Here is a 27886-nt window from a genome sequence, read left to right on the forward strand (position 1 = left end):
CCACTGACAGAGAGGGTCCTGCAGGGCCTTCTTCAGTTCTGCTCATCCCAGCCCGGAAAGCCACCATGGTTTGAGAGCATGTGCCCATGAGGTCTCCCAGCCAACTCAGCATACCCAATCCCAACCCAACGCTAGGTTCGGCAGAGTAGTCTGCACCTCGCCAAAGAGAAACCCCCACGAATGTTTTGCACCATCATTAAATCAGCTTAACACCCCACCCAGCAGGTTCCTGAGCTAAAGAGAGGAGCAGAGCTCCCCCCAGCCCCTGGTCTGGGGTGGAGATGGACACAGGGCAGAGCTGCTCAGCATCACGGACTCTCGGGTCCTTCAGCAAAGCACTTAAAAATAGTCCCCAGCTGATGCCAGAGCCATTACTAATCCCCCTCCTACAGCATCTTTTTTATTTCCAAGGCTTCGAGCAGGACAGGGGACCAGCTGCTGAAGTAGATAATGGAGTTCTGAGGCCCTTTGATTTTCTAATAACTTTTATTCAAACACAGTGAATTAATACCCATGGTCCCAGCTTTGACACTAGTGCGTCAGCTCTGCCCTCCAGCTAAGGACACAGCCCAAGTTAGAGGAGCTCTGACACCCAAATCTCCTTCCAGCAGACTTAAGACAGAGCTGGGGGGATTCGAGGCAACAGGTCACAAATGCAGCAGCACCATCCATGGAGGGCTGGAGCACCAAGGTGAGCAGGAACAAGAGCTCGAGGAGGGAAAGTAAAACAAACCACCATAGAATGAGGTGCTCGCTGCCAGAGCAGGTCCTGGTCAGGAGCAGTGGCGGCCAGCAGTGCCCACACCCCCCTCCCCGCAGCAGTTTTTGCATCCACAGCACAGCAGGGACTGGGGCGAGGGGTTCAGACCCCACCCACAGCTAGTGGGGAGAAAGAGGACAAAGGGCTATAGCTCTGCGCTGGGCACAGCTGGGCCTCTGCTCATCTCACTGCTGGGCAAGAGGAGAGAGAGAAGCTGGGGTGGGAGCTGGCAGCCCTGGGCTGCACCCACAACCCTGTCCTCCACTGCATGGCAGAGGACAGCCTCAGATCTCCCCCTCTGTGCTTCAAGTTGCAAGTTCGCAGTTTATGAAGAGATGGGTTTGGCCAAGGGGAGACAGGCTTTTCTTCTTCCAAGGCAGCTGCTCCAGCCGTTCCTGCAGGGCTTGAGCCCACCGTGGCTCCATCCATCTCCCCGCCCTGGCACCAGGGCTGCAGCAGAGTTCTTAGGGCACAACCCACCCAGCAGCAGCTTGCAAAGAATGAGTTAGACCAGTATTCTCAAATTAACAAACTGTAATTTTTCTCCAAAGATACATTTTCCATACACATCCATCATACACTGTAACAAAAAAAAGCAGTGTACATGAAATAAGAAAATAAATTAAATCCATAGCATAGGTAAGGAGGACGCTCTAGACTGGAGCAGAGTCAAAAGTTTCCAGCGATACAAGAGGCTCGAGTTTGTTTTAACAAGAATGCCTGCTAGCATGGGCCCAGCAAGTGTTCTGGGTCAGTCCAACTCCTTAAACAGTTTTATTTAGAGTTTTGAACAGCCAGTATTGTCCCGCAACAGGCAGAGCTATTACATCCTGGGAGAAAGCCAAGAGGCATCAGTAAGATCCAAATAGAGCATCCAGAAGATAATCAGATTGGTCCTGCAGCATCTGCACTAGCCATCTTCCTTGGGTGGTGTGTACCAGCCTGGAATGAGGAGAGAGATCCGTGAGGGAGGAAGCTGCATGGGCAATGGGAATCTGTGCCTGGAAAAGCTGCTTTCCCACTTCCAAAAGGCCACGTCTCCCTGGTTAGTGGAAGGCTTTCCCTCTGGGTTACTTCCTGACACCATGGACAATCACAGAATTGTTTAGGTTGGAAAAGACCTCTCAGATCATCAAGTCCAAGCATTCAGTGAGGTGCTGCCTCTAGTTACAGCTGCAGGAGCCCAGCCCTGGGCATCAGGGAGGGCAGCAGCATGCTGCACCCACACCCTGCATTCCAGCAGCTGCCCCTGCCTCCAGGTCACCTCTGCACTTGGAGCGGGATAAAACTCAAGCAGCTCGTCTGGGGAGCCCAAATGAGCAAGGGGAAACACAGGGCCCCTCCCTCAGCCCTTACCATTCTTCTCATGGATCTGAACCAGGGACTTGTAGGACTGCTGTGCTCTTGTCAGGCTGTACTGGTTCTGCAGTAGAAGGCAGAGAGATGATCAGTCCAGCAGGAACCTTGGGCGAGCCATCCCATAGCCAGAGTTGGCTGTGCCTCCATTTGCCTCTCCCCTATCACCCACCGTTCTCTTGTACCAGCCAGGTCTTACTTACCTTGTTGGCTCCGAATTGTACTCGTGCTTTCCCTTTCACCAGCGTCGCGCTGATCTGCATGATCACCGACTCGATGGAGTAGGCGCTGCTCCAGCCCTGGGAGAGCAACATGCGGTGAGGCCAGACCCACCCTGGGGGCTGTGCCCCTCAATGCAACCAAACAGCCTCCCCCAGCTGTGCCAGGCAAGGGCATAGTAGGATCCAGCAGGAATGTGGAGCGTGGCAGGCAGAGCAGCTCCCCCAGCCCCTGCGGGGACCAGCACCCACCTGTTTGGTGAGCAGCTCCATGCAGATGGCACCGCCACCCAGAACATACCTGGGGAAGGAATCAGACAAAATTACTGCAGAAACGGATGCAGCCACACCCACCCACTGCTCCAGAGGTGAAACATCTCTGATCAGATCTCAGATGGAAAAAAAAAATCCACCATCGCTGTCTCTGCTTCCCTACGGCAAACCCATGTCAGGGAGGTCATGATGCTGGATAAAGCCAGTGAAAACTGCTGCAGGAAGCAGCTCTGCAGAGCAGAGAAAGGCAAATGGTTACTCACCCCCCTGACAGCACCGGGGACACAACCCTTACGAACGGTGGATCAAAAGGAAAGTTATCCTGGAACGAGAGAAGGGAAGCAAAGCCGTTGAGAAAGGTGTTCTTTGAAGCCTCGCCCAGGCAAGCGCCTCTTGAGGAGGGGGAACCTTACTTTAAAGGAGAAGTTGAGGAGGATGAAATCTGTTCCTTCTTTCTCTTTGAGGATCTGGAGATCGCTGTGCAAAGCGCTGTCCTCGTCAACCCTGCGGCAGGAACACCCCAGAGGGTCAGTCAGGGCCAGACACCTCAGGCCAGCCGTGCTGTCAGCTCACCCCAGAGCCGCCGTACCTGCACTGCCGGGCAGCCTCGCGGGCCCCAGGCCCTCACCGAGGGCAGTGCCAGCACGGGCTGCTGGCATTCTGCTCCTGCTTTGCAGAGAAGACCATCACACCCCTTTTGCATGCTGCCAGCTTAAAAATAAAGACTGTCTGGCCCAAGGAAAAGGCAGCACTGGTGTCTGGAGGGTGTGAAAGCTCGGGGTTTGCCTGATGCACCTCTTTCTGGACTCTAGGAACAGCAGAGACTTGCAAGCCCTCACATTATCTCATCTTTCCCTGGCGGTATCACCCCCTTCTGACATGGAGACAGCAAGCCAGCTGCTTGAGAGAGGCTAACCCAAGAACTGCCAGGTGCTGCCCTGTCCTGCTCACGTCCCCTCTGCTCACAGGGACCTTCTGGTCCCACCACCAAGACCCACCATAACTGCACAATCCCAAGCTGGGCCACCTACTTCAGGATTTTGACGTTCCAATCGTACAGGCTGTCATTCACTAGTTCAACTGCATAGTATCCTGCAAGAAGAACAGAGGTGGGTCACTGCAGGGGAAAACGGAGAGGGGGTCGAGGGATCACCCAGATTTCAAATCCCCTGGACCCTGCAGCACTACCTCACTTGGGCAGTGCCTCCACGAAAAGCAGCACTTATCCAGGACAGTCCTGAGGGCAGCAGTTTCTTTCCCTGAGTCCCTGGGCTCGGAAAAGGGACTGGAGCACCATCCCACTCAAAGCCAGATAATCCTCCAACCCACAGCATGCTCCTCACTTCCACCCAGCAATGGCAGAGAACAGAGAGGGCAACAGAGGGGTTTTGCTCACTCTTAACAAAGCCACAGCCACCAAAGGCCAGAGATCCTCCCCCCAGCTGAGCAGAACAGCTCCCAGGTCCATTAGGTGCCCCCAGAACGAGGAGGAACTCTCCTCCCTGGAGGTCCCCGCAGCACTCACCGCCCTTGAAACTTGGTGATCGGTAAATATCCCTGAGCTCCTTCATTAGCCGGTCGGTGGCCTGCACAGACCCAGACACTGCACCCTGTGAGGGAGGGGAGGGGGGAAGTTGCACTGTTATGCTGTACCCACCATGGCCATTGCTCTACGAGGTCAACACCTAAGCTACAACCCTGTCCAGCCTCTGTAGCAGGCCAGTCTGCCCCTCACTTCTCAGTCCATCCCTTGTTCCAAATACGCCACCTCAGGCAGCACAGCTGCAGCAGAAATGCCTCCGTGTGCTCTCTACTGTCTAAAAATCTCAGCCCAGAGGTACAAAAGTAAAATCCAACAGCTGCCTCTAGAGCCTCAGGTGAGGGTGCAGCTCCTGGAGGCAGAGGAGATGCCCAAATCTCACCACAGGAGGGCCACCCCACGTAGCACCAACGACTTGGGGGCATCCTCTGGGAGCTGCAGAGACAGATCACAGACTTCTCTGCTTCAGCCCCACCAGTTCTTGAGAGCCACTGTTGTACCTTTGGCTGGGGATGGCCCCTGATTTAGGGCTGGAGGGCTGGCAGGTGCCTCAGTCGCTCTTGCCCCTGGGTCCCTCTGCTCCCCCAACCCGCCTGCCTGCCAGGCGACACGTACATTTAAGTAATCTTGCCTCTGGTTCTTTTTTATTTTCTCTAAAATGGCCAGGTTTTCCTTCCCAATGCCTTCATCCTCTGTCTTCCTCCCATCTGCCGGCTCCTCCTCTTTCATCTCATAGTGGTCCAAGTCCTCAGTGTCCTGGGAAGGGAAGAGGAGACCTCAAAGAGATGTGCCTTGGCTCCTCCCTGCTCTGAGTACAGAGCTGCCCTGACCCAGAAAGGATTCCTAGTGCAACTCTTTCACCCCGGGAAGCCCCCAGTCCTGACCTGAGGCACAAACAGAATGGAACACACACAAGGCCTGGACACTGCACTAGGCTCATGCAAGCTCAATAAGAGCTGTTCTCCCCTCAACAAGAGGGGACATTTCAGTGTGTCTGGGGGCTCTTTGTAGATCAGCTCAGCACACCCCCGATGTGGTACCTGGCCCTGGCAGAGCCTCTGCCCCTCACACCTTCCCACACCAACACTCATCAATGTCAGAACCCAACGTGAATAACCAGTAAAATCCAGTTGCAGCCATTTGGGCCCACTGCAGAGATCCCTACCCATGCACACAGCGTTCAGTTGCCTGGAAATGGCTGTGAGAATAATGCACAGCTTCAGCACTGGCACTAAATCCTCAGAACAAGTGTTTATTCCGGCCTCTCCAGGCTGCTCATAGCTATTCCAGTTGAGCAGCATTTTTGGAAGGGCTTTGACATTTTTAGACTGTCACACAGGAGAACAGATCCTCCTAGAAAATCCTTCGAGTAGATTAACCTGCATAATGAATCTCTGTACCAGGGAGCAGCTCTGCTGCTCCACACAGCCCAACAAATCCCACCACTAAGCACAAAACCTTTGTTTTACATGAGAGTGTTCCCCCTCCACAACGACACCTGGCATTAGCAGAAGGCAAGAGGGGGAATGCTCAGCTCCTGGGGATTTATTTTCCAGCCCACAGGAGCATGAGGCCTCACACAGCACTGATTTGCCACGAAGCGGCAGATCTGCAGACCCCTGAGCTTATGTTGATGCCAGTTTAACCCTTCTTTTCCCCTGGCAAAGCCTAGCCTGGATTTAGCAATCAATTAACTTTGCTAAACCCCTCCCAAGCTGCTGGGGTGCTGCTGCTCAGTGACCTGCCCCCAGGCTCCACAGCACTGCTGACTCAGTGCCCGTGCTGCTCACACCCCAGAGGAGCGTGTGAGGCATTGCTAAACGTCACCATGGAGATTCAAGATTATTCCACCCACTTCTAGAGCTCTCTAAACTGCAAACCAAACAACCAGAGCCTGTGGGTTCTGCAGCACGATGCCCCCAGCCTGCAGTGAAGGGTGGCTGCCTCTGCTGCTCCCAGCAATCAGCTCACTGGCTCACTCAGCCACCCGATCTAATGCCCCCTGTGGGAGTCCCATTTGCACGGTGACTCCCCTGCCAGCAACAGCAACCTGGAAATTCTATCTCTCCTGAGGGAGTTTCAGACTCTGCAGAACAGCAAACATTGTCCAAGCAGCTCTGCTCACAGTTCACCCACATGCCTCTGGAGGATACGGCTGTGCCGCTTGGCCTCTGCACTCCCTTGGGGTCTGTGAACAGGTGGCTACCACACATGGCTCAGCATCAAAACGCTGAGAACTATCCAGCCTTTAAATCAAACTTCGCTGCCTGCGCTCCAGGAGCTCCTCTCAGGCACTGTCCCTGTGCTCTCGCACCTCTCAGCACCTCCCTATGCTCAGCTCTCCGGCATATCTCCTCCTACAGCAAGGGGGCACTTACCTCTGGCATCTCCTCATCTTCCTCTTCAGAGGACACCTCTTCCTGTGTGCTCTGTGAGGACAGGACAGAGATGGCGCGGTCAGCATCCCGGGGCAATACCCTCCTGCCTCCCCAGGTGCTTCCAAGGTGAGGTCAAACAGGGGTGTACAGGCAGAACCAAATTAAAAGCAAAGCGGAACCAAGAGCCTTCACAGGAAACAGTCCTAAGGTTCAGTGGAGCTGGCTGGCATCACCCAGGACAGAAACCCAACCCCTCACTCGTGTTCCGTCTCTGGTAACCCCCAAAAGCATCCAATGCATACTCCAGGGACCTGGTATGCTGAGCTTTGGGAGCCTCCTCCCGAGCCAACTCACTTGTTCTGCCGGCAGAGGCTGGTCCAACATTTCAACATCTGGGTGTTGGGGGAGGTTGTAGAGTTTGCAGAGGTCAGAGATTATTCTCTTCAGGTGCTGCAGCAGCTGTTGGGAGATCAGAGAGGGTCAGGGAGGTGCAGGGCCCCCCACACCAAACTGAGCCCCAGCGCTGCAGTGAATGAGGGAAGGCCCCGGGGCTGCTCCTTCTTGCTTGGAGCAGCAAAACCCCACCTGAGCACCAAACAAAGCCAGAGCTGCTCATCCCAAATTTCTGGAGAGCAGTCACACCCCCATCTTGGGTGGCAGAGGACACACAAACAGGGATTTCCCCCCCATGAGCAGCCAGCCCCTCCTCCCCCCTCCTAAGGCAGCGGTGCCTCACCAGCGTGTTTCCTTTCCTGACTTCCACCAGCCTCTCCAGGATAGCTGCCAGGTTGGGATCGTCCGACTCCACAGACCAGATCGGGGGCACAGCTGGATAAGACTCCTGGGAGGAGGAGAAGGAGCGTTGGTGGCAGGGAGGCCATGGCAGAGACAAAGCTGGGCTGGGTGGGGGCTGCAGCCCCACAAACCAGAGACCAGGCCACAGGTGATATCCCCCCTCTAGGATAATCCCGGAGGCTGAGGGCAGAGCAAAGCCCTGCTCTGACCGTGCTCGGCTAGCTCTGTTCCCATCCCCCAGCCCGGGGTGGTGGCGTTTTGGCCCCCCCAGTGGTCGCGGGGCCATCGATGCTTGAGGCAGGACACCGAGAGCATCCCGGGCTGCCCAGGGGTCCCTCCCCTCGCAGCTCTACCCCAGCGGCTGCGGGAGAAGAGCCCGGCAGCACCTTTAACACGGAGCAGAGCCTCCGGCAGCGCTCCCGATCCGCCCCTCTGGAAAATTTCGGACACAGACTCTGCGCCGGGTGCTTCCCAGGCTCTGCTGCTCCTCACACGGAGCCCCCAAACAGCTGTAACCTGTGATACAGGAGGGGATCCGCAACCCAGAATCCCTAAAAGCTCAGGGAGGAGGAGACAGAGCGGGCGGGAGGAGCCGCGGGTGCCCCTTCTCCAGGTGGGTCAGGGCCCCCCTGGGGGACCCCCAAAACAAAACCGAGGGAGGCAGAGAGAACGAGGGCACAGCCCCCGCGGCGGAGGGGGAGCCGCCCGGGCCGGGGCAGCCCCCGCGGTAACCTCGCAGCCCCCGGGCCCTTCGCCCCCCCGGGGCCTCACCGTGATGTTGCAGTGGATACGGACCGGCCCCGGCGGCGGCCCCCGGGAGGCGGAGGCGCCGGCGCGGGCTCCGGCCCCTGGCACGAACTCGCAGCTGATCTCGTCCGGGCAGGCGCTGCCGATGCGGAACCGCTCGTGGCCGCGGTGGAAGATGGACTCGAGCAGCCGCAACTCCCGCCTCAGGAGCCGCCCGGCGGGGGCCGCCGCCACCTCGGCGCCGCTCCGCCCGGGACCCCCCGCCGCCGCCTGCGCCCCCGCCGCCTCCTCCGGCCCCGCCCGCTGCATCTTCCCATGGAGGGACCCGCTCCAGCCGCCGCCGCCGCCGCAGCCCCGGAGCCGGCCCAAGATGGCGGCGGGACGGCCCCGCTCCCGGAAGTGCTGCTGCCGGAACGGGCGGGGCCGAGCCCACCGGAAGCGCCGTGCGACGGGAACGGAAGTGACGAACGGGGCACCGGGGAGTGGAGAAAGGGGGCGGGGCCAGTGGGGAGCCCCACCTCCACCCGGGAGGGGTCACGTGGGGGCACCGGGGGGCACCGGGGGCAGGGGGCTGAGCCCAAGGGGCACCAGGGGGGCCGGAGAGGAGTGGGGGGGACCGGGGCACAGTGGGGACCGGGGGGGCCAGGAGGGACCAGGGGGACCCCGACATAGGGGGTCCGGGGGAGACCGGGGCGCACCGAGGGGAACCGGGACGACCAGGGGGCACCGGGCATAGGGAGGCAGCGGGCACAGGGGGTCTCTGAAGCCCGGAGGAGTCCTGGTGCCTGGGCCCCCCCTCCCGGTGCACGGTGGATCCCAGGGGGACTCCGGTCTCGAGATCCGCCCGCGGGTTCTCCCCCTGCTCCCCCCGCGCTCGGTTCCCCGCCCGCTGCCAGGACCCCGCTGGAGCAGCCCGGACCCTCCGCCGCGTCCCGGGGGCGGAGGGGGGGCGGCCCCGGGGCCGGTGACGGCGGCGGTGACGGCGGCGGAGCAGGGAGCGCGGGGCGGCCCCGGCGCAGCGCCCGGCACCGCCTCCCGCCCGGGGCCGCCCCGCCCGGGCCGCCGCCGGCTCCAGCACCGCGGACAGCGCCCGGTCAGCACCGCGGACAGCGCCAGGCACCGGCGGCGGCATCGGGGCCGCCCCCATGGCGCTGCTCCGCGTCCTCTGCCTGCTCGCCGCGCTCAGACGTGAGTGCCGGGGGTCGGGGGGGTGGGTACCGGCACAGGACCGGGCCGGGCCCGGGGGCTGCGCTTGTTGCACGGGACCGCTCGGCACAGACCCGGTACAGACCCGGTACCGGCCTCGGTGCCGCTGGCACTCCCCGACCCCCTCGGGGCTCTGCGGGGCCTCGCCGGGGGTGGGCAGGGACGGGCAGGGACGGGGGAGAGGGTGTCATGGACGGGCAGGGACAGGAGGGACAGGCAAGGGAGGCCAGAGGGGAGCCCCCAGCCCTGCCCGGATCCCCCTCCGAGCTGCTCGTCCCCAGGCACTGCCGTCCCTTGGGCCCCTCCTCCATCCCTCCCTGTCCCTCCCCACTCCTTGTCCGGCGATGACACCCGCGCCCTCTCACCCCACCACCCCGAGCCCCGGGCCAGGCATAGGCTCTGTCCCCGGCTCCTGTGCCGGGCGCTCAGGCTGTGCCCTACCCAGGGAGCCTGGGCACAGACACGGAGGAGCGGCTGGTGGAGTATCTGCTGGACCCCGCGCGGTACAACAAATTGATCCGGCCGGCAACCAACGGCTCCGAGCTGGTGACCGTGCAGCTCATGGTGTCGCTGGCGCAGCTCATCAGCGTGGTGAGTTGACCAGGGCTCTGCTCCCCCACCTGCTGGGGAAGAGAGGGGGTCCTGAACCCCCCCAGCGCCCCAAGTGACTGCCCCCTCCTCTCTCTGCAGCACGAGCGGGAGCAGATTATGACCACGAACGTCTGGCTGACCCAGGTGGGCACCCTGGACTTCGCTGTGGCCCTGGGATTCCCCCCCCACCCCGCATCCTGTCCTGAGCCCCCCTGCACTGGGACACCCAGTGTCTACCCTGACTCAAGACTTCCCATCCCCCTGCCCACCCCTGTCACGGGGACCCCCAGTATACCCTATGTGGGACCCTAATGCTCACCCTGCCCTGACCCAGCCCCCCATACCTCCTGTGTTGGGCCCTCATGTCCCCTCTGCCCTGTCCCCCCCTCCACCCTGTGGCCGGGCTGGGCTGATGGCCCCTGTCCCCAGGAGTGGGAGGACTATCGCCTCACCTGGAAGCCGGAGGACTTTGACAACATGAAGAAGGTCCGCCTGCCCTCCAAGCACATCTGGCTGCCTGATGTGGTGCTTTACAACAAGTAGGTGGTTTTTGGGGGAGGCTGGGCATGCCCCGACCCCACGCAGGGCCAGGGGCTATGTCAGGCTGGACACCCCCAGGACTGACAGCACATCTCTCTGCCCCAGTGCCGATGGGATGTATGAGGTGTCCTTCTACTCGAACGCTGTGATCTCCTACGACGGCAGCATCTTCTGGTTGCCGCCCGCCATCTACAAGAGCGCCTGCAAGATCGAGGTGAAGCATTTCCCCTTCGACCAGCAGAACTGCACCATGAAGTTCCGCTCCTGGACCTATGACCGCACTGAGATCGACCTGGTACTGAAGAGCGAGGTGGCCAGCCTGGATGACTTCACGCCCAGTGGCGAGTGGGACATTGTGGCGCTGCCAGGGCGGCGCAACGAGAACCCTGAAGACTCCACCTACGTGGACATCACCTACGACTTCATCATCCGTCGCAAGCCGCTCTTCTACACGATCAACCTCATCATCCCCTGTATCCTCATCACCTCCCTGGCCATCCTTGTCTTTTACCTCCCGTCCGACTGTGGGGAGAAGATGACACTCTGCATCTCCGTCCTGCTTGCCCTCACTGTCTTCCTCCTGCTCATCTCCAAGATCGTGCCACCCACCTCGCTGGACGTGCCGCTGGTGGGCAAGTACCTCATGTTCACCATGGTGCTGGTGACCTTCTCCATTGTCACCAGCGTCTGCGTCCTCAACGTGCACCACCGCTCACCCACCACGCACACCATGCCACCCTGGGTCCGCACCCTCTTCCTCCACAAGCTCCCGGTGCTGCTCTTCATGAAGCAGCCGCGGCAGAACTGCGCCCGCCAGCGCCTGCGCCAGCGCCGACACACCCAGGAGCGCGCAGCCACCACCACCCTCTTCCTCCATGCTGGCACCCGCACCTGCGCCTGCTATGCCAACTCTGGCACTGCCAAGGCCGAGGGGCTCAACGGCTACCGGGAGCGGCAGGGGCAGGCACCGGCCCCCACACCCAGCTGCAGCTGTGGGCTGGAGGAGGCGGTGGACGGCGTGCGCTTCATTGCTGACCACATGCGCAGTGAGGACGATGACCAGAGCGTAAGTCGAGGGATGCACCTGGAGATGGGCAGGGCTCAGGGTAGGTGGGCAGAGTGATGGGGTGCAGACAGAGCTGTGGGGTGCAGGCAGGGCCATGGGGTGGAGAATGTGTGCTGGCTTGTGGCTGCTCCACGGGAAGGGATGTGCACAAGCACCAAGAGGGTCCCTGCCTTGATGTATCACAGCCTCTGCCTGGGCAGAGGGTCCTACGCTGGTGTCCAACCCACCACTGCAGCCCCAGACTGAAGCAGCTGCTCTAGAAAACCAGGAGGGTGCCAGGAGGCCTGGCCCTGTATGATACTGTGAGGTTGTAGATCTTGGCAGAGTCCCCGTCCTGACTCTGCTCACGGGGGAGATGAGATTCCTGGGCTCAGCAGTGCTGGTGGCAGTGGGGGGAACGAGCCCCGTGGGGCCTAGAGCAGGCTTGCAGGCAGCCCAAGGAGCTGCATTGCTGAGGGAGCAGACTTGGGGCTCTGAGGAGCTGCCAAACTCCCAGTCCAGGCAGTGACGGGTGATGCCCAAGGCCCAGCCTGACCTGGCCTTTCTCCCGGCCCTGCGCAGGTGAGCGAGGACTGGAAGTACGTGGCCATGGTCATCGACCGCCTCTTCTTGTGGATCTTCGTCTTCGTCTGTGTCTTTGGCACCGTTGGCATGTTCCTCCAGCCCCTCTTCCAGAACTACGCCACCAACTCCCTGCTGCAGCTTGGCCAGGGCACCCCCACCTCCAAATAGCACGGGGAACAGCCGGTCCCAGGGCCAGAGGGCCGGGTGCTGGGCTCAGGCAGCCCCTGCAAACCAATAAATACTCACAAAGGACAGGGTTGGTGCCATCTGGTGTCATTTCATACTGTTCTGTGCTCTGTGGGCCAGAGGGAGCAGGATGCACTCAGGGTCAGGGGGCCTCTGGCTGCCCATGACTGATGTAAGAGGACAGGGAGAAACTGGCTCTGGAAGAGGAAAATCCCAATTGCCAAGGGAGAGAGCTCCATGGGGACATGCCCAGTGCTTTCCTCTGCTCCTAGGAGCACCAGCCACTCCCTGTACCTCACCCTGCCAGGCCATGCAGAGCCAGAGCCCCAGTGGGCAGCCCTTGGCCCCTGCCTGGCCCTGCCAACCCCTGTGCCATTCCTGGGACTCCCAGGAGCCTGGCAGAGCCTCACTGACAGGGAAGGAACACAGGCATGGGGAGGGGGATGGAGCTGCTCAGCCTTGGCTCCTCGAGGTGAGCACATCGACCAGGCAGGAGGAGGCTATTTTTAGGTCCTGCCTGCAGGCAGGGCCAGGGCAGCGAGTGCCAGGGGCTGCTCCAGCTCTGCCACTGTCCTCTGCTCCACTCCAGGCTCAGTGCTCTGGAGCCAAGAGCAGATACAAGATGCAAGGAAAGGGAAAATACAATTAATCAACACGAGCTGGGAGCTGGTGGCAGCCGGGCCCCGCCGTGGGTCACTGGGCTGGCGGCTGTGGTTGGGCCGGCAGCACTCCCTGCGCTCCCCTGGCTGGCAGGAATTGGCCTCATCAGGGAAAACTGAAATGGAGTGTTTGCTATAAATACCACTAATCCCTGTGCCTGGGGGGAGCAGGGCTGGCAGGGCCTGGCAGCACACAGGGCCGGGGGAAGCTGCACGCTAGAAATTAATTTAAATCCCAGCATTTCACCCAGCCTGAGAAATCCCAGCTGTTCCAGCTGCTGGTCCTGGAGCTCCTGCTCTCAGGGTGCACCCCAGTACTTAAATGTATTAGGAGCTTTGCCCTTAAAACAGCCCGATACCAGGGGCTTGTCCCACTTCATCCCACCTTTGTGTTCCCTCTGCTCTTGGTCCAGTCTTGGGTCAGTGCAGCACAGGGGGGTCCTGCTGCACCCCAATAGGGACTGGAGTCCTGGGAGGGTGTGGGGAGCACAACAGGAGCCCCAGTAGCCTCAGGTACAGCACCCTGGGCAGCCACAGACGGAAGAGCCTCCAGCTCTGTCCTTGTGCTGTTGCTGCCCTTCTCCACGCCGAGGCAGTTCCACCCCTTACAGCTCTGTGTTTGAGGGCAGTTGCAGACAGGATGGACCTATGACAGCCAGACTTCCAGCACTGACCCTGCTTGGCCCCAGCCCGGCCGCCTCTGGCTGTCCTGTGGAGATCCACAGCCAGAGTTGGGGCCTTGCTCCCAGACTCAGGGTTTCTTCTCCTCATTTTGGGCTGCACTTCCATGCCCACAGCTCTTTGGTCTCTGTCCTAGTTACTAGTGTCATCTCTCACCTCAGGCAAAGCTGGCACAGGCCATGCACAGGGAAAGGGAAGCTGCTCCAACAGCTTCTCACCTTCCACCAGCACATCTGGCGTGTGGTTCAGCTCAGACACACAACAGGGCCCGCAGCCACCACTGGCCTCCTGAGACTAGAAAAGAGACATGCCATCCTAGAGGCAGCATTGGGGAAGGAGTTGGGAGAACCCTGCCCCTGTATTTCCAGGCTGGCCCAAGCCCTCGGAGGGCTCAGCTCTGCCCAGTGAGCCCCTCGCTTGAGGCAAGAGGCTCAATTCCGAACTGCCACAGCTCTACCCAGCTTCCTTGATTGTTTAGCAAATGCTATCACACCTCTGTCCCTCTCCAAACCCCACCCCAGGCCCCTCTTCCCCTCAGCAGAAATCAACACACTCACGGCCAATACTACAGAAATTTGTTATTAATGGAGAACGTTATGCTAGTCCTGCTGTGGCTTGCAGAGGTCAGTCCTGTGTCCCAGCTTGGCCAGGCTACCAGTCACCTTCCAACAGAGACAGAGAAAACCAGCCAGGCAGCTTGTTTGGGGTTTTTTTTTCCTCAAAAGAGAAAAATTTGCCTCAAAACCTGCCAGAGGGATCTGCAGTGTACGGTTCAAAGGTTTCAAGCTCACAGTCTGAGAATCCCTTTGGTTTATTGTGCCTTCTTTTAAAAACAAAAAAAGGGGAGGCAAAACTACAAAAGCTAAGGGGGACTGAGCCTGCCCTCACTTTAAAAAAAGGAGAATCATTTACATGCACATTTTAAAAAGGCAGGGTCTGAGGGTCAGGGAGGAGGCAGCCAGGCCTATGGGGAAACTGCTGCACGCTCCTGACTCCACTCCAAGAAGGTGGTGGTGGAAGAAGGACAAGTGCAGACTGTGTACATTCACCTCCCACCCCTTGCAGGGCGCTTCCCTATGTATCAAGGACAGAGAAATTCTCCTCCTCTTGGGGTTTGCGGATCCAGCTGCCATAGCCCAGCTCTTCCAGCGTGCTGAAGAAGCACTGCTTGGCTGCCTGGTACAGCGTGGCTGCCTCCTTGGCATCTGAGTACACAGAGAGCTTCAGCAGGTCTTCACGGTTGTTCTTGGCACACAGCTGCTGGAACAAGGTGAACATTTTCCTCTTGGACACACGAGACACTTCCAGCTTTGGGCTGAGAAGGAAGACACAGGTAGCAATGAAGGACATGACACTCAGAAGAGCCAAGAGGAACACAGGGCTTGGGGAAAATCCCACGATGGGGGAACTCTGGGCTCAGCAGGGCTCTGTGGTAGGGTCCAGGCTGGGCAACTTTTGGTTTCCTTCAGGAGTGCTTGCTCATGTCCGTTTGAAATTCCTCCCTCCAGCCCTCCCCATGTGTAGGGTGCTGTAACAGCGCAGTGTACTCTCCACCTCAGAGTTGCCCCCCTTTCCCCAGCAAGAAAAGCAGTGTCAGGAAAGGCTCTTCTTACCCATCTACTTTCCCTTTGGTGCCATCCAAGACTTCAACTTCGCTTGCATCAGCAAGACACCAGTTCACTGATGACTCCTTGGTCTTGCCCGTCTGCCTGGCAGAGTCGTACACACTGACTCGCCCAACCTGCGGGAGAGCCAGGAGGGTTCCTTAACCTGGTCCTCTTGCCCCCTCCATCCCCCATAGGTTCAGCTCATCCTAAACTTTAGAGAGCAGCAAGAATGAGGCTCTTACTAAGCTGAAGGTTACAGGGGCAACTCTGGTGTCCTTTCTGCCAGACCAAGACATTGCTAGTAACCCCCAAACTGCGGGGTGACAAAGAGGGAAGGTTCTTGGGGTTGCCCTGTGCAGGGCCAGGAGTTGGACTCGATGAGGCATTGTGGGTCCCTCCCAACTCAGGATATCCCAAGACTGCTGCCTAGTGACCCCCTTGCAGAGCGCCTTGGGACTCCAGAACCCACAGGCAGAGGAACGGGGTGAAGAGGTGCCACAGCTGCAGTACCTCAGGATGGTTAATGTGATACGGAGCCTGGAGCTTTTCCTTTAGTATGTTCCCATCCCTCGCCATGCGGCAGCAGATGGCACGGGTCAAGTGACCCTGACTGTACAGGTAACCTGTGGAGATAGAGGTGAAGGTGTTAAGAAACAGGATGGCACAGGTGATGGACCAGCCAAGCCCTGAGAGCCACAGCACTGCTCACAGGCTCCTGAAAGTCCATGGCACGTGGATCAGCACAGCTATGTGTACCCTGGGTGTGTAAGACATAGGTTTACAGACTACATTTCTCTCTGAAGACATAAACATACAGTTTTTGTCTCACTCTCCTAGATCACACGTGCCTCCTAAAAATCCAGAACCTCAGAGAGAAACCCACTCCACCCACAGCATAAAATCCACTGACTCCCTTTTCACTTCCCAACAGCTCTGCCAAGAATGACGTTTCAGTCTGTTACTCCTACAGCTTCCACAAACAAACTTTGCCATCACACAGGGGAGGGAGGTGAGTTGTCACTGCAGCCCAGTTGTACCACCCCGCCCCCGAAAGGTCGGAGGATCTCGCACCGAGCGTGACAGAGCTGAGATAAACTGGCTCCAGGAAGTGTGACAGCAGTGCCCCTTGCAAGCCAAGTATATTCCAGCGCAAGATTTTGTCACTGCAGGACATGGTTCGTAACCGCTCCCCGTGTTGGATCCCATCCCACGTGGGCACAATGTCACTTGACTCCACGGGAATGGTACCTTCCCCTGCACGAGAGAAAAGAAAGCTTTTCTGTACAGAGTCAGATATTCAGTAAATCAAACCCCATCAGAAACCGCACAAGAATCTTCTGGATACCCAGAGTGACCTCTGAGTCTGACACCAGGTTCGGGGAACAATCTGGCATTCAGTATTGAATACACATGAGTAATTTTCAGCATGGCTGAAGCAGAATAGAACAGTGCTTGAAAAAGAGGGCAGAGACATAGGAGTTTTGCAGCAAACTTCAGCTGCAAATTTCACAAGTGTGGCAGTTCCAACGGGCAGAGCTGGGAAAGGGAAGGGACTCTATCTAATGCTCTTCCATCCATCCACCTCCTTTGGTTCCTGAGTGCTTCAGATTCCACAAGAGCACACAGAGAGGGGCAAGGAAGCTCTGGAGCACCAGAAAGGCTCAGAGGAGAGGACTGGAGCCATCCCACCATGCAGGGAGTGATTGCACTCACCATTCTCCACCTTGGTCCGCAGCTTGCCTTGCTTGGGGTTCTCAAAGAGAGGCTGGTGCTGGGGCTGCCCCACCATGCTCGCCTGGTCGCTGCAGGATTTATCAAAGAGGGCTCCGTCTCCACACGGGGCTGTGCTAGAAAACAAACCCTCCCCCATTAGCACTGACTGTCAGGAAACAGCCAGGGCCAGGGGGGTGACAGTGCTGCTGACACAGGTCACCCAACCCCTCCCCACAAACCTGACATAGAGGTGAAAGGTAACACTGCTCTTTATTCTGAGCCTCTTTCCTCCCGCTGGCTCAAAAATGCTCTCTTCTGCAGAGGAAGGATTAGACAGGTCATACTTCATCAGCTCACTGTAGAGAAACCTGAAAAGAACACCATCCTGTCAAAAGGCTGCTCTGGTCCTCAGACAAGGAGTGCTTCAATCGACTGGCATGTTCCCACATCCCACTAGGAGCTGTAGCCAAGGAGGCTTGGGAGGCCAGCAAACAGTGCTCGATGCACAAAAAGGGCAAAAAGTCCAGCAGATTTTCTGCCACGAAGAGGACAAGTGGTAGAAAAGCACTATCCTGTCCAGGGAGCAGGGGGAATCACTGGCAGGAGAGGAAGGAGCCTGGCTGGCTGCTGCTTGCATGCATCTGTTCCCAGTGTGAAGAAGACTTCAAGGTCTTCAACCAGCACCTTTAATCAGCACCAAGTTTGTGTTAAGAGTAAATGGCCCTGTGGGTAGCTGAACTCAAGTGGTATTACCACAACCCCATAAGGGTCTTTTACGGTTGCTTCTGGACAGGGAAAAACCTCGAGGTCTCCAACACAGTGTCAAGGACTAAAGAAAAACTGCAGCTTCCTAGAGAGTCCTTGAGCAGAGCCTGTGCAGGGACTGATTTTGCAAGGAGAGGTGGAGCATGTTGACAGGCTCTGCTATGCCAGAGCAGCCACCGCTGTCAAGATTAACAGCTGAGACAGACATTAAGCGAGACACAATCCTGATTCATCACTTCCCAGGGACCTGCCCTCAACACTTTCCCTTGCTGAGGAATGCAGAGCACAGCGGCAGCTCACGAAGGCTTGAAGGAAGCAGCTGGCTTTGCTGTACAGAACTGAAGGGCAAACACGTCCAGCTTCATCTCACTTCAGTTTTTAAAAACTAAGTGTCACAGTGAATGTTTATACAGAGAAGACAACTGCGCAGTTTAGTTGGGAAAACCCTTTACAACCTCTGAAAAAGGATTGCTGACTTATCAAGGCAAACAAATGCAGTATGTTTTCCTGAATCCTTCTATACTCAGACCCAGAAAGGCCAGGAGAGGACCCAGCCTGCAGTGCTTGGCTGGTGGTGGGAGCTGCGCTGAGGCTGGAGAGCACCCTGCACGATGGTCCAGTAGCCTCAGCAGGAGGCTCTATTTTAATAACTTCGGATGCAGCCCTTGGGCTCCTGGCAATTCTTCCATTCAGTACTAATTTGGGCACCACTCAGGCATGGCCCCTTCTTATCAGAAATAACTTCCCTCTTTTTAACAACACATGGATAAACAGTGTCAGAGGATCACAGCACCTCTCAGTGCAGCAAGGAACTGTTTCAGCTTCACCCCTCCAGAATGGGTCAGCATCTCCTGGTAGGCCTCTCTCCATTTCCTTTGGATTTCCCCTTTTCTCACCTCACAAAGCCTCTTCGAGAAATGATTTCTGCATGACAATCATTTACTGTCTCCCCCTTCAAGCTCAGCTCTTCTCCTTTCACACAACGATTACCTGAAATAAATAAATAAATAAATAACAGGGCAAGTGTCAAAGTCAAGACACAGCTTCAGAGACAGAGGGAGAGGTTCATCTTGCGTCAAGTCTTACTTCTTTGGGCTCTTGAGCAGCAGCAGCACCCTGGCTATTAAATCATTATCTTGATCCAAGCAGTTAGGAAAATAAAGGGAAAAAAAGCACACACCACTTTAAGGACAGACAGACTAAAAGTGCCACAGGTTTAGGGGCACTGACCCTTGATGAGGGCTTTGCAGCTCACCACTCCTGGTAGAAGGCTGGCAGCTAAGTAGGGAGGGAGATAAGGTACATGCAGCTGTGAGAAGCTGGGGGATCGTGTGCTGTACCACATGAGGAATCCACGCTCTGATGCACAGACTAGCATGCAGCAATGCAAGTGAAGATTAAGAGCAATACAGCTGCAGGCACATTTGCTTTGTTCTCTCTCTTTAACTAGATCGCTTGTGACACCACTTGAGCCCTGGGAACATTTTGTGCCCTCTCTGAAGAGGCCCACAGCCACAGCCATTTCTGAGCCGTGGCTGACAGGAAATCTAGCATGGAGATGAGAGTTCAGAGTGTGCTGGAGGAAGCTGTTCATACCTGTTCCGATGCTGACCACCACTCCCAAGCCCTTATTTGCTCTCCTCATGACGATGGCAGCCAGGATCTTGCGCCCGAGCAGACTGTGCTGGATGCGAGCGGTGAGGCTGTTGAAGCGCTGGTGGCTCAGCATGGCCATCTGATCGTGCAAGGTGCTGCCACTCACAGGGAGCTGGGGTGGGGACACACCACCACAGATCATGAGCAGGCCACACAACACCACAGCTCAAGGAGTAACTAACCCAAAGTGCAGCTTTCCAAGGAGAGGACAGAACGCAGAAAACACGAGCTTTGGGCAGTGCGGTTTGGAGCTGTTACACGGACACTTCTGTGTCAAGGGGTGCGTGAACTTCTTTTGGGTATTTCTGGGAAAACCTCGTCCAAGGCTTTCAATTCTGCTCTGGCCACATCAGAGACAGCAGCAAGCTGTCTTCCTGGCAGCAAGAGGCACAGGCTGAGGAATGGCCCCCCGAGAATGCCAGGGAAAATCCACAGCGCAAAGGAACAAACCCATCCTGCCTGTTCCCAGAGACTCAGCCAAGGAAATCTGCTCCTGGCTTTGGAGGAACTCCTCCTCTGGCTGCCTGTGAGGAGAGTGCAGTCACTCTCATTGCAGACGGACTCACCTCCTCCAGCACTGCTGACTGACAAAATTTTCCCTGATGGCTTTGCTATTTAGAGCCCCAGCTGCTGTGCTCAGCTGTGTCGGCTGGAATGCGGCTTTTCAGAGATCACAATGCTCTAAGGGCGATTTAAAGCAGCCCAGGTTTGGGACAAGCCATCCTGGCGCAACGGACAGTTTTGCTTATCTTATCTGATACACGAGTCTTTATGAGCTGACACACCATTTTTAAAGCAGCATGAAGGAGTTTGAAAGTAATAAAAAAAGTCACATAATTAAAAATGAGCATGTTCCTACTCTACCACAAGAACACACTTGAGTAGCTGGAGGAAGAATTTGATGATAATTTAGCCCTAAAGCAGAGGCCAGCAGGACAGAAGGATAGGCCTGCGCCCTGAGGAAACATCTAACCCACTTCAGGAAAACCACATCAGCTTATCTACAGCTGCAGAGAACAAAGACATCACAGTTGATTTTGAAGGCACTTTTCTGCTGGACTGAAGGGAGGAGGACAGGCAGGGCTACAAACACAGTCCCACCTGTGGCAGAAGATTTACCTCAGTGATGTTCATCCCTTCCATGCGCTCCACCTTCTCCGACTCCCCGATCAGGACTCGCAGCGCTGCATCCGCTGCCTCCTGCTTGCCCTGCTTTTTGCTGTGTGCAGTCACAGCTGGGAACCAGCGGCCTCCAACCTTCGCCTGATAGACAAACCTATGAAGAAACCAAGAAACATGTGCATTTGAGTCTGGTTTTTAAATTCTCCCAGTGGAGAGAGGAGGGGAGTGGAGGGAGCTTATTGTCATCCAGTCATAAGGTTTGGCAGAGGCAGCAGCTCGCCCTGTTGCCATCTCAAACTGCAATTTTGATCTTTCTGTCCTTTCTCCAGGACAACCGCAGCAGTGCAAAATTTCCTCCTGGGCAGGTGCAGCTACTTACTTGGGGTCATGGGGAGGTCCTGACTGGTCAATGAGTTTAAACTCTGCAGCAAACCCATTGGAGCGGGCATATTCCAGCAGGCCACTGACAGGATTGACATTAAGATATTTGATGAGCTCCCCAACACCCTTTGCTTTCACCACCTTGGATTCATCTGGAGCGGCAATCCACGGCCCACAGCTGTGCACGGACTGGTCACCGTGGGGCTTCGTGACAGGCTAGAGTGGAGTTAGACAGGAGAAGGTTGTTAAATACTGAGCAGCTGGATTTACGGCAGGCTAAGAGCAGCAGCAAACATCTGCTAGAGCCAGCATGTGACCTTTTGGGGTGAAATCCAGTGGAATAGGAAATAAAAGACGGGGAACATTCAACTCAAAACGCTTGGGTCTTATAAAGAAGCTCTTTGTACCTGTTCAGGCAAGACATGGGGTACAGACTCTCCAGAAAGAATCTTCACAGCAACTTCTGCTGCCATTTGCTTTGCTCCCTTCTTGCTGTTTCCTACCACAGCAGGGAAAATTTGGTCACCCATTTTCACACAGTAGCTGAACCTGACAGGACATTATAGCACATGAAAAGTGTTAACCATAGGTGTCTCAATCTGGTTATTATCCCCTTTTCCCACTTCCAGATAAATCCTTCTGGCTTATCTCCAATTGAAATCTACCGTTATGGCACTAAACACTTCCACTAGAGCAGCACCAGGTAGGGTACAGGACTGGAACCTGCTTCTGCTCTGGTAGAAGAAACAGCATTTTTTCTCTGAGAAAGGGCATTGCTTTGGGTCTCCTTCTGGAGGCAGATGTCTTGGAGGGGCCATGCCCAGAATCCTTGGATAAGAGGAGCACTCAGCTAGGTCAGTGACAAGTCCAAGAATGTGGGTAGCATGCTGAAGGGTAAGGATAGTGAAGAAAAAGTTTCCATCCTCCCCCGAAGCAGACAAGAATACGCCATACCTAGGATCATGAGGTGGGCCTTCCTGAGACAGCAGCTGGAACTCAATTACGTTCCCTGACTTTTGTCCATACTCCATCAATACGCTGATAGGGTGCTTCCCAGGAAGCAGGCTGAGGGGAGCTGCTGCAGACAACAGCTCTGGCTCTGGCTGCAAAGAAGACAGAGGAAACCAGTCCCAGACTAAACATTGCCTGAGCAGCCTCACAGGCTGAAGAAAACTCACAGGTAAAGAAAACAGGACTCACCAACTCCAGTTCTGAGCTGTTGGAGGGAAGCGGCTCCTCACATTTAATCCCACTGGGCCTTCCATTCTCCACTTCACTCATCAGGACCTTCATGGCATTGGCTGCTGCCTCCTGTTTAGCCAGTTTTTTGCTCCCTGCTTCTGCTGGTGGGAATTGGCGCCCATTGATCACTGCCTGGAACTTAAACCTTTAAAAAGAGAAAGCCAAGGAGGTAAATTGAGAGGCAAAAGTGTGGTCTTCTCAGAGCAGGCAAGTAGGCTGCTCTTGGAGCTGAAGGGAGGAGGAACAGCCAGCTCCTGATTGGAAGAGCAAACCCAGGCTGCTGTGTGCAGAAGGCAAACACCAAGGGTACGCCAACAGCGCTGCATCTGAGCCTTGTTTCATCACGTTTCCAGTGCTGTTCATGACAGAGGAACAGCTCCAGGTTTTGTTCTGAAGGAACAGGAGGAATTGCCTTGTTCCACAAGTGTCAGGAACAGGTAATGGCTGTATGCAGACAGCAGTTCTGTTGTGGCTCCTGCCCAGTAATAAGAAAGCTCGAAAGCAGCCTGCGCTGTTTCATCTGCACCTGGTCATTCAGGGTCACTCCTCCCTCTGGCATTCTCCCTGGCTACCCAGGGCATTCACACCATCTCAGAGAGGTGCTGCCTCACATAAACCTCTCGTCTTTGACATTTCTGTCCCTCTCCTTCCCGTGAACTCTAACAAAGTTTATCTTCTGTCCTTCAGCCCTGGAAACCTGCTTCCAAGGAGAATGGGTCTAACCGGATCTAGAGAAGGCTTATGGGGCTGAATCCATTCAGACCCCTCCTTAAAACCGAAACAACAAACCCCTGAGACTCTGTCTTTAGAAATGAGGCCAATTTTCCTGTCTAGTGGATCTATTGACATATTCCAGCATAACACATATGGTGCTTTTCACCTCTCCCTGGTGCTCCAGAACAGCCATGATTCTGCAAGGGAAAGCAGGACTCCAGAGACTGACTCCACCAACTCTAGTGCCATGCTGTATGTGCTTGGCTCACAGAATCTGCTCTGACCTGCTACACCACAGAAACGTTCAGAGCGGGGCCACCTTGGCTAACTCAGGACACCTGCATCCAAACACTTTGTTCTGAGCTCTTTTTATACCATTTCTAGGGTGAGAACATCTTGAGAGACAGCTCAGAAATACCAGTTTCCCTCTATACGATCAAATCGAAGGCAAGTAATTAAATGAGACGGGACCTAGTGAAGAGATGAATCCCATCTTCACTAATTAGGATGAGGTGCTGGATTGCCAAAACTGGGCTACCTGGGGTTAAACTTTAGCCTTGTTTTATTTCTTAAGCTGATGCAAGGAATCAACTAGGCTAATCCTTCTGAAATGAAAGAGACATGAATGAGCAGGCCCTTCAGGACAGAGCTGGCTGAGAGGGTGAACTTATAAGTCAGATCATTTTAAGCAAAGAGAGCTCAGAAGAGGTAGGACATTTTCTTACCGTGGCTCATGAGAGGGTCCACTCTGCTCCAGCATGATGAACTCACAGTGCTGGTACGTGTACTGGGAATATTCAGTAAGGCCACTCACTGGGTTCTTCTCCTGACAAGCCATCAATTTCTCTACGGGCGTACATGGCAAAGCAGCTTCAAACTGGGCAGCATAACTGGGGGAAGACTGAGAATTCATGACGCATTTTGACTTGTCAGGCTGCTTGTTGATAGTGTTCAGATTATCTGGGATATCATCCGTGGTCCACTTGCCGTTTTCTGAGTTATCATAATTACTCAAACTGGAGAACTCAGGCTTGGTGTCCTCAGCTGTGTCCGCTCCCATGTCGCTGCCATTGCCCTGACCAGGCTGCCCCAAAGGCTGCTGTCCATTTTCTACACTTTCTTCTTTTGATGCCATCGCTGCTGGCAAAGCTGCTGTCATCTCCTGGGGACACACAGGGACAGAGGAAGGGGAAGGACCCGACTCAGGAGGTGTGGGATTCACCTTCTGGATTAATATGCTGGCCTTCAGCCTCATCTGCATCCTCTCACGTTTCCTGTCTGTCAGGGACCACCGTGGGGGGGTTGTGTTCTGCTTGTGGACATCTCCCAGCTTTTCCAGAGCACTGAGAAACGCATTAACGTCCTTGGCCCTTGAAAACCCAATGTTTTTGGCAAGGTTGAGTGCCGTTGTTTCCGGCACGCTGAACAAGTAGTTGCAGATTTTCTCCTTCGTCTCAGCCATCTCTGTGTCTCCTGAGCCAAGTGTGCTCCTCTCTTCTCCTCTGCTCTCACAAGCTGGATCTGTGCAGCCGGCACTGTGGGCAGCAGGGCTTCTCTCCCTCCCTGAGCTGGGGCTGGCAATCCTCCACAGCGGCGGCGTCTCTCCCCCCTTGTGCAACTTGCCTTCTCTGAGGAGTTTATACAAAATGCGGTTGACCTCTTTCTTTTGAGTTTTAAGTTTGTGTGTGAGATCATGAACTGTGCAAGTCCTTCCCTCCCCGAGCTGCCTGAAAATAGTCAGAATTTCTTGTTCGCAGTCTTGCCTGGCAAGAGACAGTCTCTGGAAATTCAGCCTGATAGTGTCAGAGTCTCTCCCTGGGTTCTCCTGAAGACAGTGCTGTGGAGGGCAATACCGTGGTGAATTCCCACGGTATTGCCGCTGACTAGAGAACCTCCAGCCCCCTGCCCTGCCACGGCCAGGCCGATGTGTCCCTGCAGGAGCCGGTGCCACAGCCTCCTCGTGTGGTCCCTGCCCCTGCAGCGGGCAGACCGCAGTGTCCTGCTCTGTCAGGAACTGCTGGTGCAAAAAGGTGCCCTGGTTAGTTTCTTGTGGGGTACAAGGGTGGTTATAAAAACCTCGGGTAGTGCCGGGGTGGTTATGCCTCGCCCGAGTCAGATACGAGCCTCTGCCTCGCCCAGCACCTCTGATCATAGCGCTCCGCTGGGACACGCGGGGGACCCGGGCTGCTGGCACGCCAGGAGTGGAGCTGCCTGTCCTGAGGAGACAAAACAGCAACTCAGGATGCAGTTGTGTTGCAAACAGTTTGATAAAATAATCAAGATTTGATAACATAAAAGAAGTGTTTGTGATTAAAGGTAGAGAAGCACAGTGCACCAGAATTGTTAGGGGCATTGTGTTTGAAAGAATGGAACCACAGGAATCTCACTGGACCATACAAAGTTGCTTTGAAGTCCCCTGCACTCTCCCTGTCTTGGTCTGGACACTGCCTATCCCAGCTAGTATAGCTAAATAGTATAGACCAACGATTGTTGTAGAATAACACTATATACCTGAAAGAACCAATCATTTCAAAGATTTTCATTCATTTCGTCATCATTTCATTAGATTTAAGAGTGGAGCAGCTGGACCACTATATAACTATATAGAAGAATATACTATATAACTAAGTAGAAGAATAGAACTTAGCTAGGCATGACAAGTATAAAAATAAATAGAAGAATAGAAATTTACGTAACTATAAAGTATATAAACTGTACAAATTTTGTTGTTGGGAGAACACGTTTAGGAGGAGCTGACTCCCCCGTGTTCCCAGCGCTGTAATAAAGAAGTGTCACTTAATCACATCAAATTGGTGCTGGATAAGTTTCCTTTATCACATTTGGTGATAGTTACACAACTACAGGATTCCAAAAACGCAGTTTAAACAGCTTCCCTGACACTGAGGTATTTCAAGCATCTTCTCCTTACAAGCCTGTTTTCTACTTTTCTAGGAGTCTTAAATTATTCCTGCAAACATAAACAGCAAACTCTGTCTGCCCAGCATAGCACCAGCAGGTAAAGTCAACCATGAGAAGCAGCTTTGCCAAGAGCGACCCTCTGCTTCTGTTGGACGAGATTCCAGCACGTGATGTTCAAGATGTGCTTCCCAAACACAGTGAGCTCCACTCCCTCTCTGCCCTGAGGGAGAGAAGAATCTCACACATGCTTTGCAACCTGAGAAACAGAAGCACGAGGAGGTAAGGGAGCATGAGGAGGTGAACTGGAGCAGCTCACGTGGTCAGACAGCAGAGCTGCAACAGGCTCATAATAATTTTCAGATTCGTAGCCAAAGGAGTCTGAAACCCCAAGTGTCTTTTTCTCCTTGGGCACTAGATGACCTGCGGAGGTAAAGCATCACACTACACACGCAGATAACATGCACAGAAATTGGGACAGGTGTGCAGCTGGCAACAGTTTTTTTGGACTGCAGCCCAAGTTCCACTCCTATCGCACACAGCTGTGCCGCTCCCCCAGGGTGCAGGACATTAGACTAAACTTTCAATATGCTTTTTAAAAATAAGGAACCCAGCACAGCATATATTCCAATTATTTGACAACAGCTGGCTGTGAAACTGAGAGGATAAAGACATGGAACACGAGACAGGGCCCATCCTGCCTGCTCCCTCATGACCCATCGTCACAGAGACAGTTCTTCCTATGCCAGTCCCATCTTTATAAAGCTCCCCATCTTCACCAAACACACCCCGAGGCCAACTCAAATTTCCCTTTCACTAAACCGCCTCACTCGGCTGCCACCATGGGACTTATTTTCCAATAAACACGGGGAGCCGGGTTCCTTCCTCCCCAACTCCGAGGGAGCCCCTGCTCAGTGACCTCATTTTACAAGTGCTCTCTGAGTGAAGGGCAGGAAGAGGAGTTTGGAAAAAAAACTCTCTTACCTCAGCCTCATCCGCACGCCAAATTATTTTATGAGAAAATAAAGAGGAAAAAAAAAAGAAACCCCCACCCGCAGCTGTGCCGACGAGGGGAGGCGGCGCCGGGCAACCGCCGAAGATGGCTGTGAGGCCCATTTCGGTTTCGTTTCCCGCAGCAGCCCCGCCCAAGGCGCTCGCAGCGGGGACTGGCCGAGTTTCGGGCTTTCTCAGACACCGCTTGGCTTTGAGAGCGCTCATGAGGTTCCTTCTCAGCGCCGGAACCTGGGGCGGGAAGGCGAACCCCGTGGGGCAGCTCTTTCTCCCGGCGCCCGGGAGAGGCAGCCCCGGCACTCGTGGGGTCCCGGTCGGCACAAGGGGGGCGGCTCGGAGAGAAGGGCTGCGGGAACAGCCGTCACCTTCAGCTGCACCCCCAAGGGAGACCCCGGGGACCGCGCAGGGCGGGTGCGACTCACACCCGGGTCACACTCCGTCCCCGTGAGGGCCGAAGGAGTGACGAGGGGCTCGCCCGGACGGCACCGCACGGGAGGGACGGCGAGCACCGAGAGCCGGGATTCGAGGGGAGCGATTTATTCCGCGCGTTCCGCCCCACGGAGCCCGAGCCCGGCAGAGCCCCCTGGGCAGCCGGGACACGGTCCCGCAGCGTTCCGGAAGCCCGCGGGGCCGCTCACGCGCGAGGCTGCAACGCGGCCTAGTCCCGCCGCCTCATCAGGCCCGGTGGCCGCTGCAGGACACACCGCGGGCGGTAGAGACGTCAGGGACCAGGAAGGATCCAGGAGGGCCCCTCGAGGTTCCGGCGGGGCCCGAGGCCGCCCCTCCCCCCCGCGCCCCCTTACCCCGCGGCTGCCGCCGCTGCCGCCGCTGCCGGCGCACAGTGATGACGGCACTGACCCCCGCGCCTGCGCAAGGTGCGGAGGGAGCCGGGCGGACGCCATCTTGACTGGGGGCAAAGCGCGGCCGCCATGTTTGACCAGGGCAGCGCTTGGCGGTGCCGGCGCCTCCGTCCCGGTGGGGCCCGGCTCGGGCGCTCCGCTGTGGGAGAGGCGGCACAACCGCATCCCCTTCCTCCGGCTTGGGGGCCGCGCTGCTTCCGCTGTGTCCCGGAGTATCGCCTACGCTATAGGAGCGCTGCGCCGAGGCGGCGGCGCACATAGGCCCTACTGCGCATGCGCAGCAAGTATCTCTTCACACCCCCCCCCCCCCCCTTTTCTACTCGTTGCTCCCGTTGCTCC

General features: G+C 56.1%; 3 protein-coding genes across 5 annotated transcripts; 1 reads left to right on the forward strand and 2 right to left on the reverse strand.

The window, feature by feature from the left end:
• Nucleotides 1-1276: 1276 nt before the first annotated feature.
• UBE2Q1 (ubiquitin conjugating enzyme E2 Q1) lies at nt 1277-8468 on the reverse strand. The gene is made up of 13 exons (XM_027725835.2): nt 8092-8468; nt 7262-7366; nt 6880-6984; nt 6526-6576; nt 4763-4903; nt 4133-4217; nt 3639-3699; nt 3021-3111; nt 2871-2929; nt 2587-2635; nt 2320-2415; nt 2117-2183; nt 1277-1702 (listed from the first exon to the last, which is right to left on the reverse strand). The coding sequence occupies exons 1-13, from the start codon at nt 8374-8376 to the stop codon at nt 1671-1673; spliced, it is 1227 nt and encodes a 408-aa protein (XP_027581636.1). The 5' UTR covers nt 8377-8468; the 3' UTR covers nt 1277-1670.
• A 330-nt stretch (nt 8469-8798) lies between these two features.
• On the forward strand, nt 8799-12288 carry CHRNB2 (cholinergic receptor nicotinic beta 2 subunit). Its single transcript, XM_027725840.2, has 6 exons — nt 8799-9255; nt 9719-9864; nt 9964-10008; nt 10294-10403; nt 10510-11470; nt 12032-12288. Exons 1-6 carry the CDS (start codon nt 9213-9215, stop codon nt 12200-12202), a joined length of 1476 nt encoding a protein of 491 aa, XP_027581641.1. The 5' UTR covers nt 8799-9212; the 3' UTR covers nt 12203-12288.
• A 1830-nt stretch (nt 12289-14118) lies between these two features.
• ADAR (adenosine deaminase RNA specific) lies at nt 14119-27698 on the reverse strand. Of its 3 annotated transcripts, none has more exons than XM_027725850.2 (15): nt 27491-27698; nt 23486-24976; nt 22005-22191; nt 21759-21907; nt 21212-21353; nt 20803-21020; nt 20421-20577; nt 19242-19413; nt 18542-18635; nt 17120-17248; nt 16881-17014; nt 16239-16421; nt 15678-15790; nt 15174-15301; nt 14119-14875 (listed from the first exon to the last, which is right to left on the reverse strand). In XM_027725850.2, the coding sequence occupies exons 1-15, from the start codon at nt 27616-27618 to the stop codon at nt 14635-14637; spliced, it is 3666 nt and encodes a 1221-aa protein (XP_027581651.1). In that variant the 5' UTR covers nt 27619-27698; the 3' UTR covers nt 14119-14634. The 3 variants fall into 3 exon arrangements, with proteins under 3 accessions (XP_027581651.1, XP_027581652.1, XP_027581650.1); XM_027725851.2 differs by lacking the exon at nt 27491-27698 and adding an exon at nt 26661-26816; XM_027725849.2 differs by lacking the exon at nt 27491-27698 and having other exon boundaries at nt 23486-26817.
• Between the last annotated feature and the right edge of the window lie 188 nt (nt 27699-27886).

This window comes from Pipra filicauda, unplaced genomic scaffold (genome assembly GCF_003945595.2).
Source record: "Pipra filicauda isolate LSUMZ 115617 unplaced genomic scaffold, ASM394559v2 scaffold580_size271650_pilon, whole genome shotgun sequence".
Taxonomy (NCBI): domain Eukaryota; kingdom Metazoa; phylum Chordata; class Aves; order Passeriformes; family Pipridae; genus Pipra; species Pipra filicauda.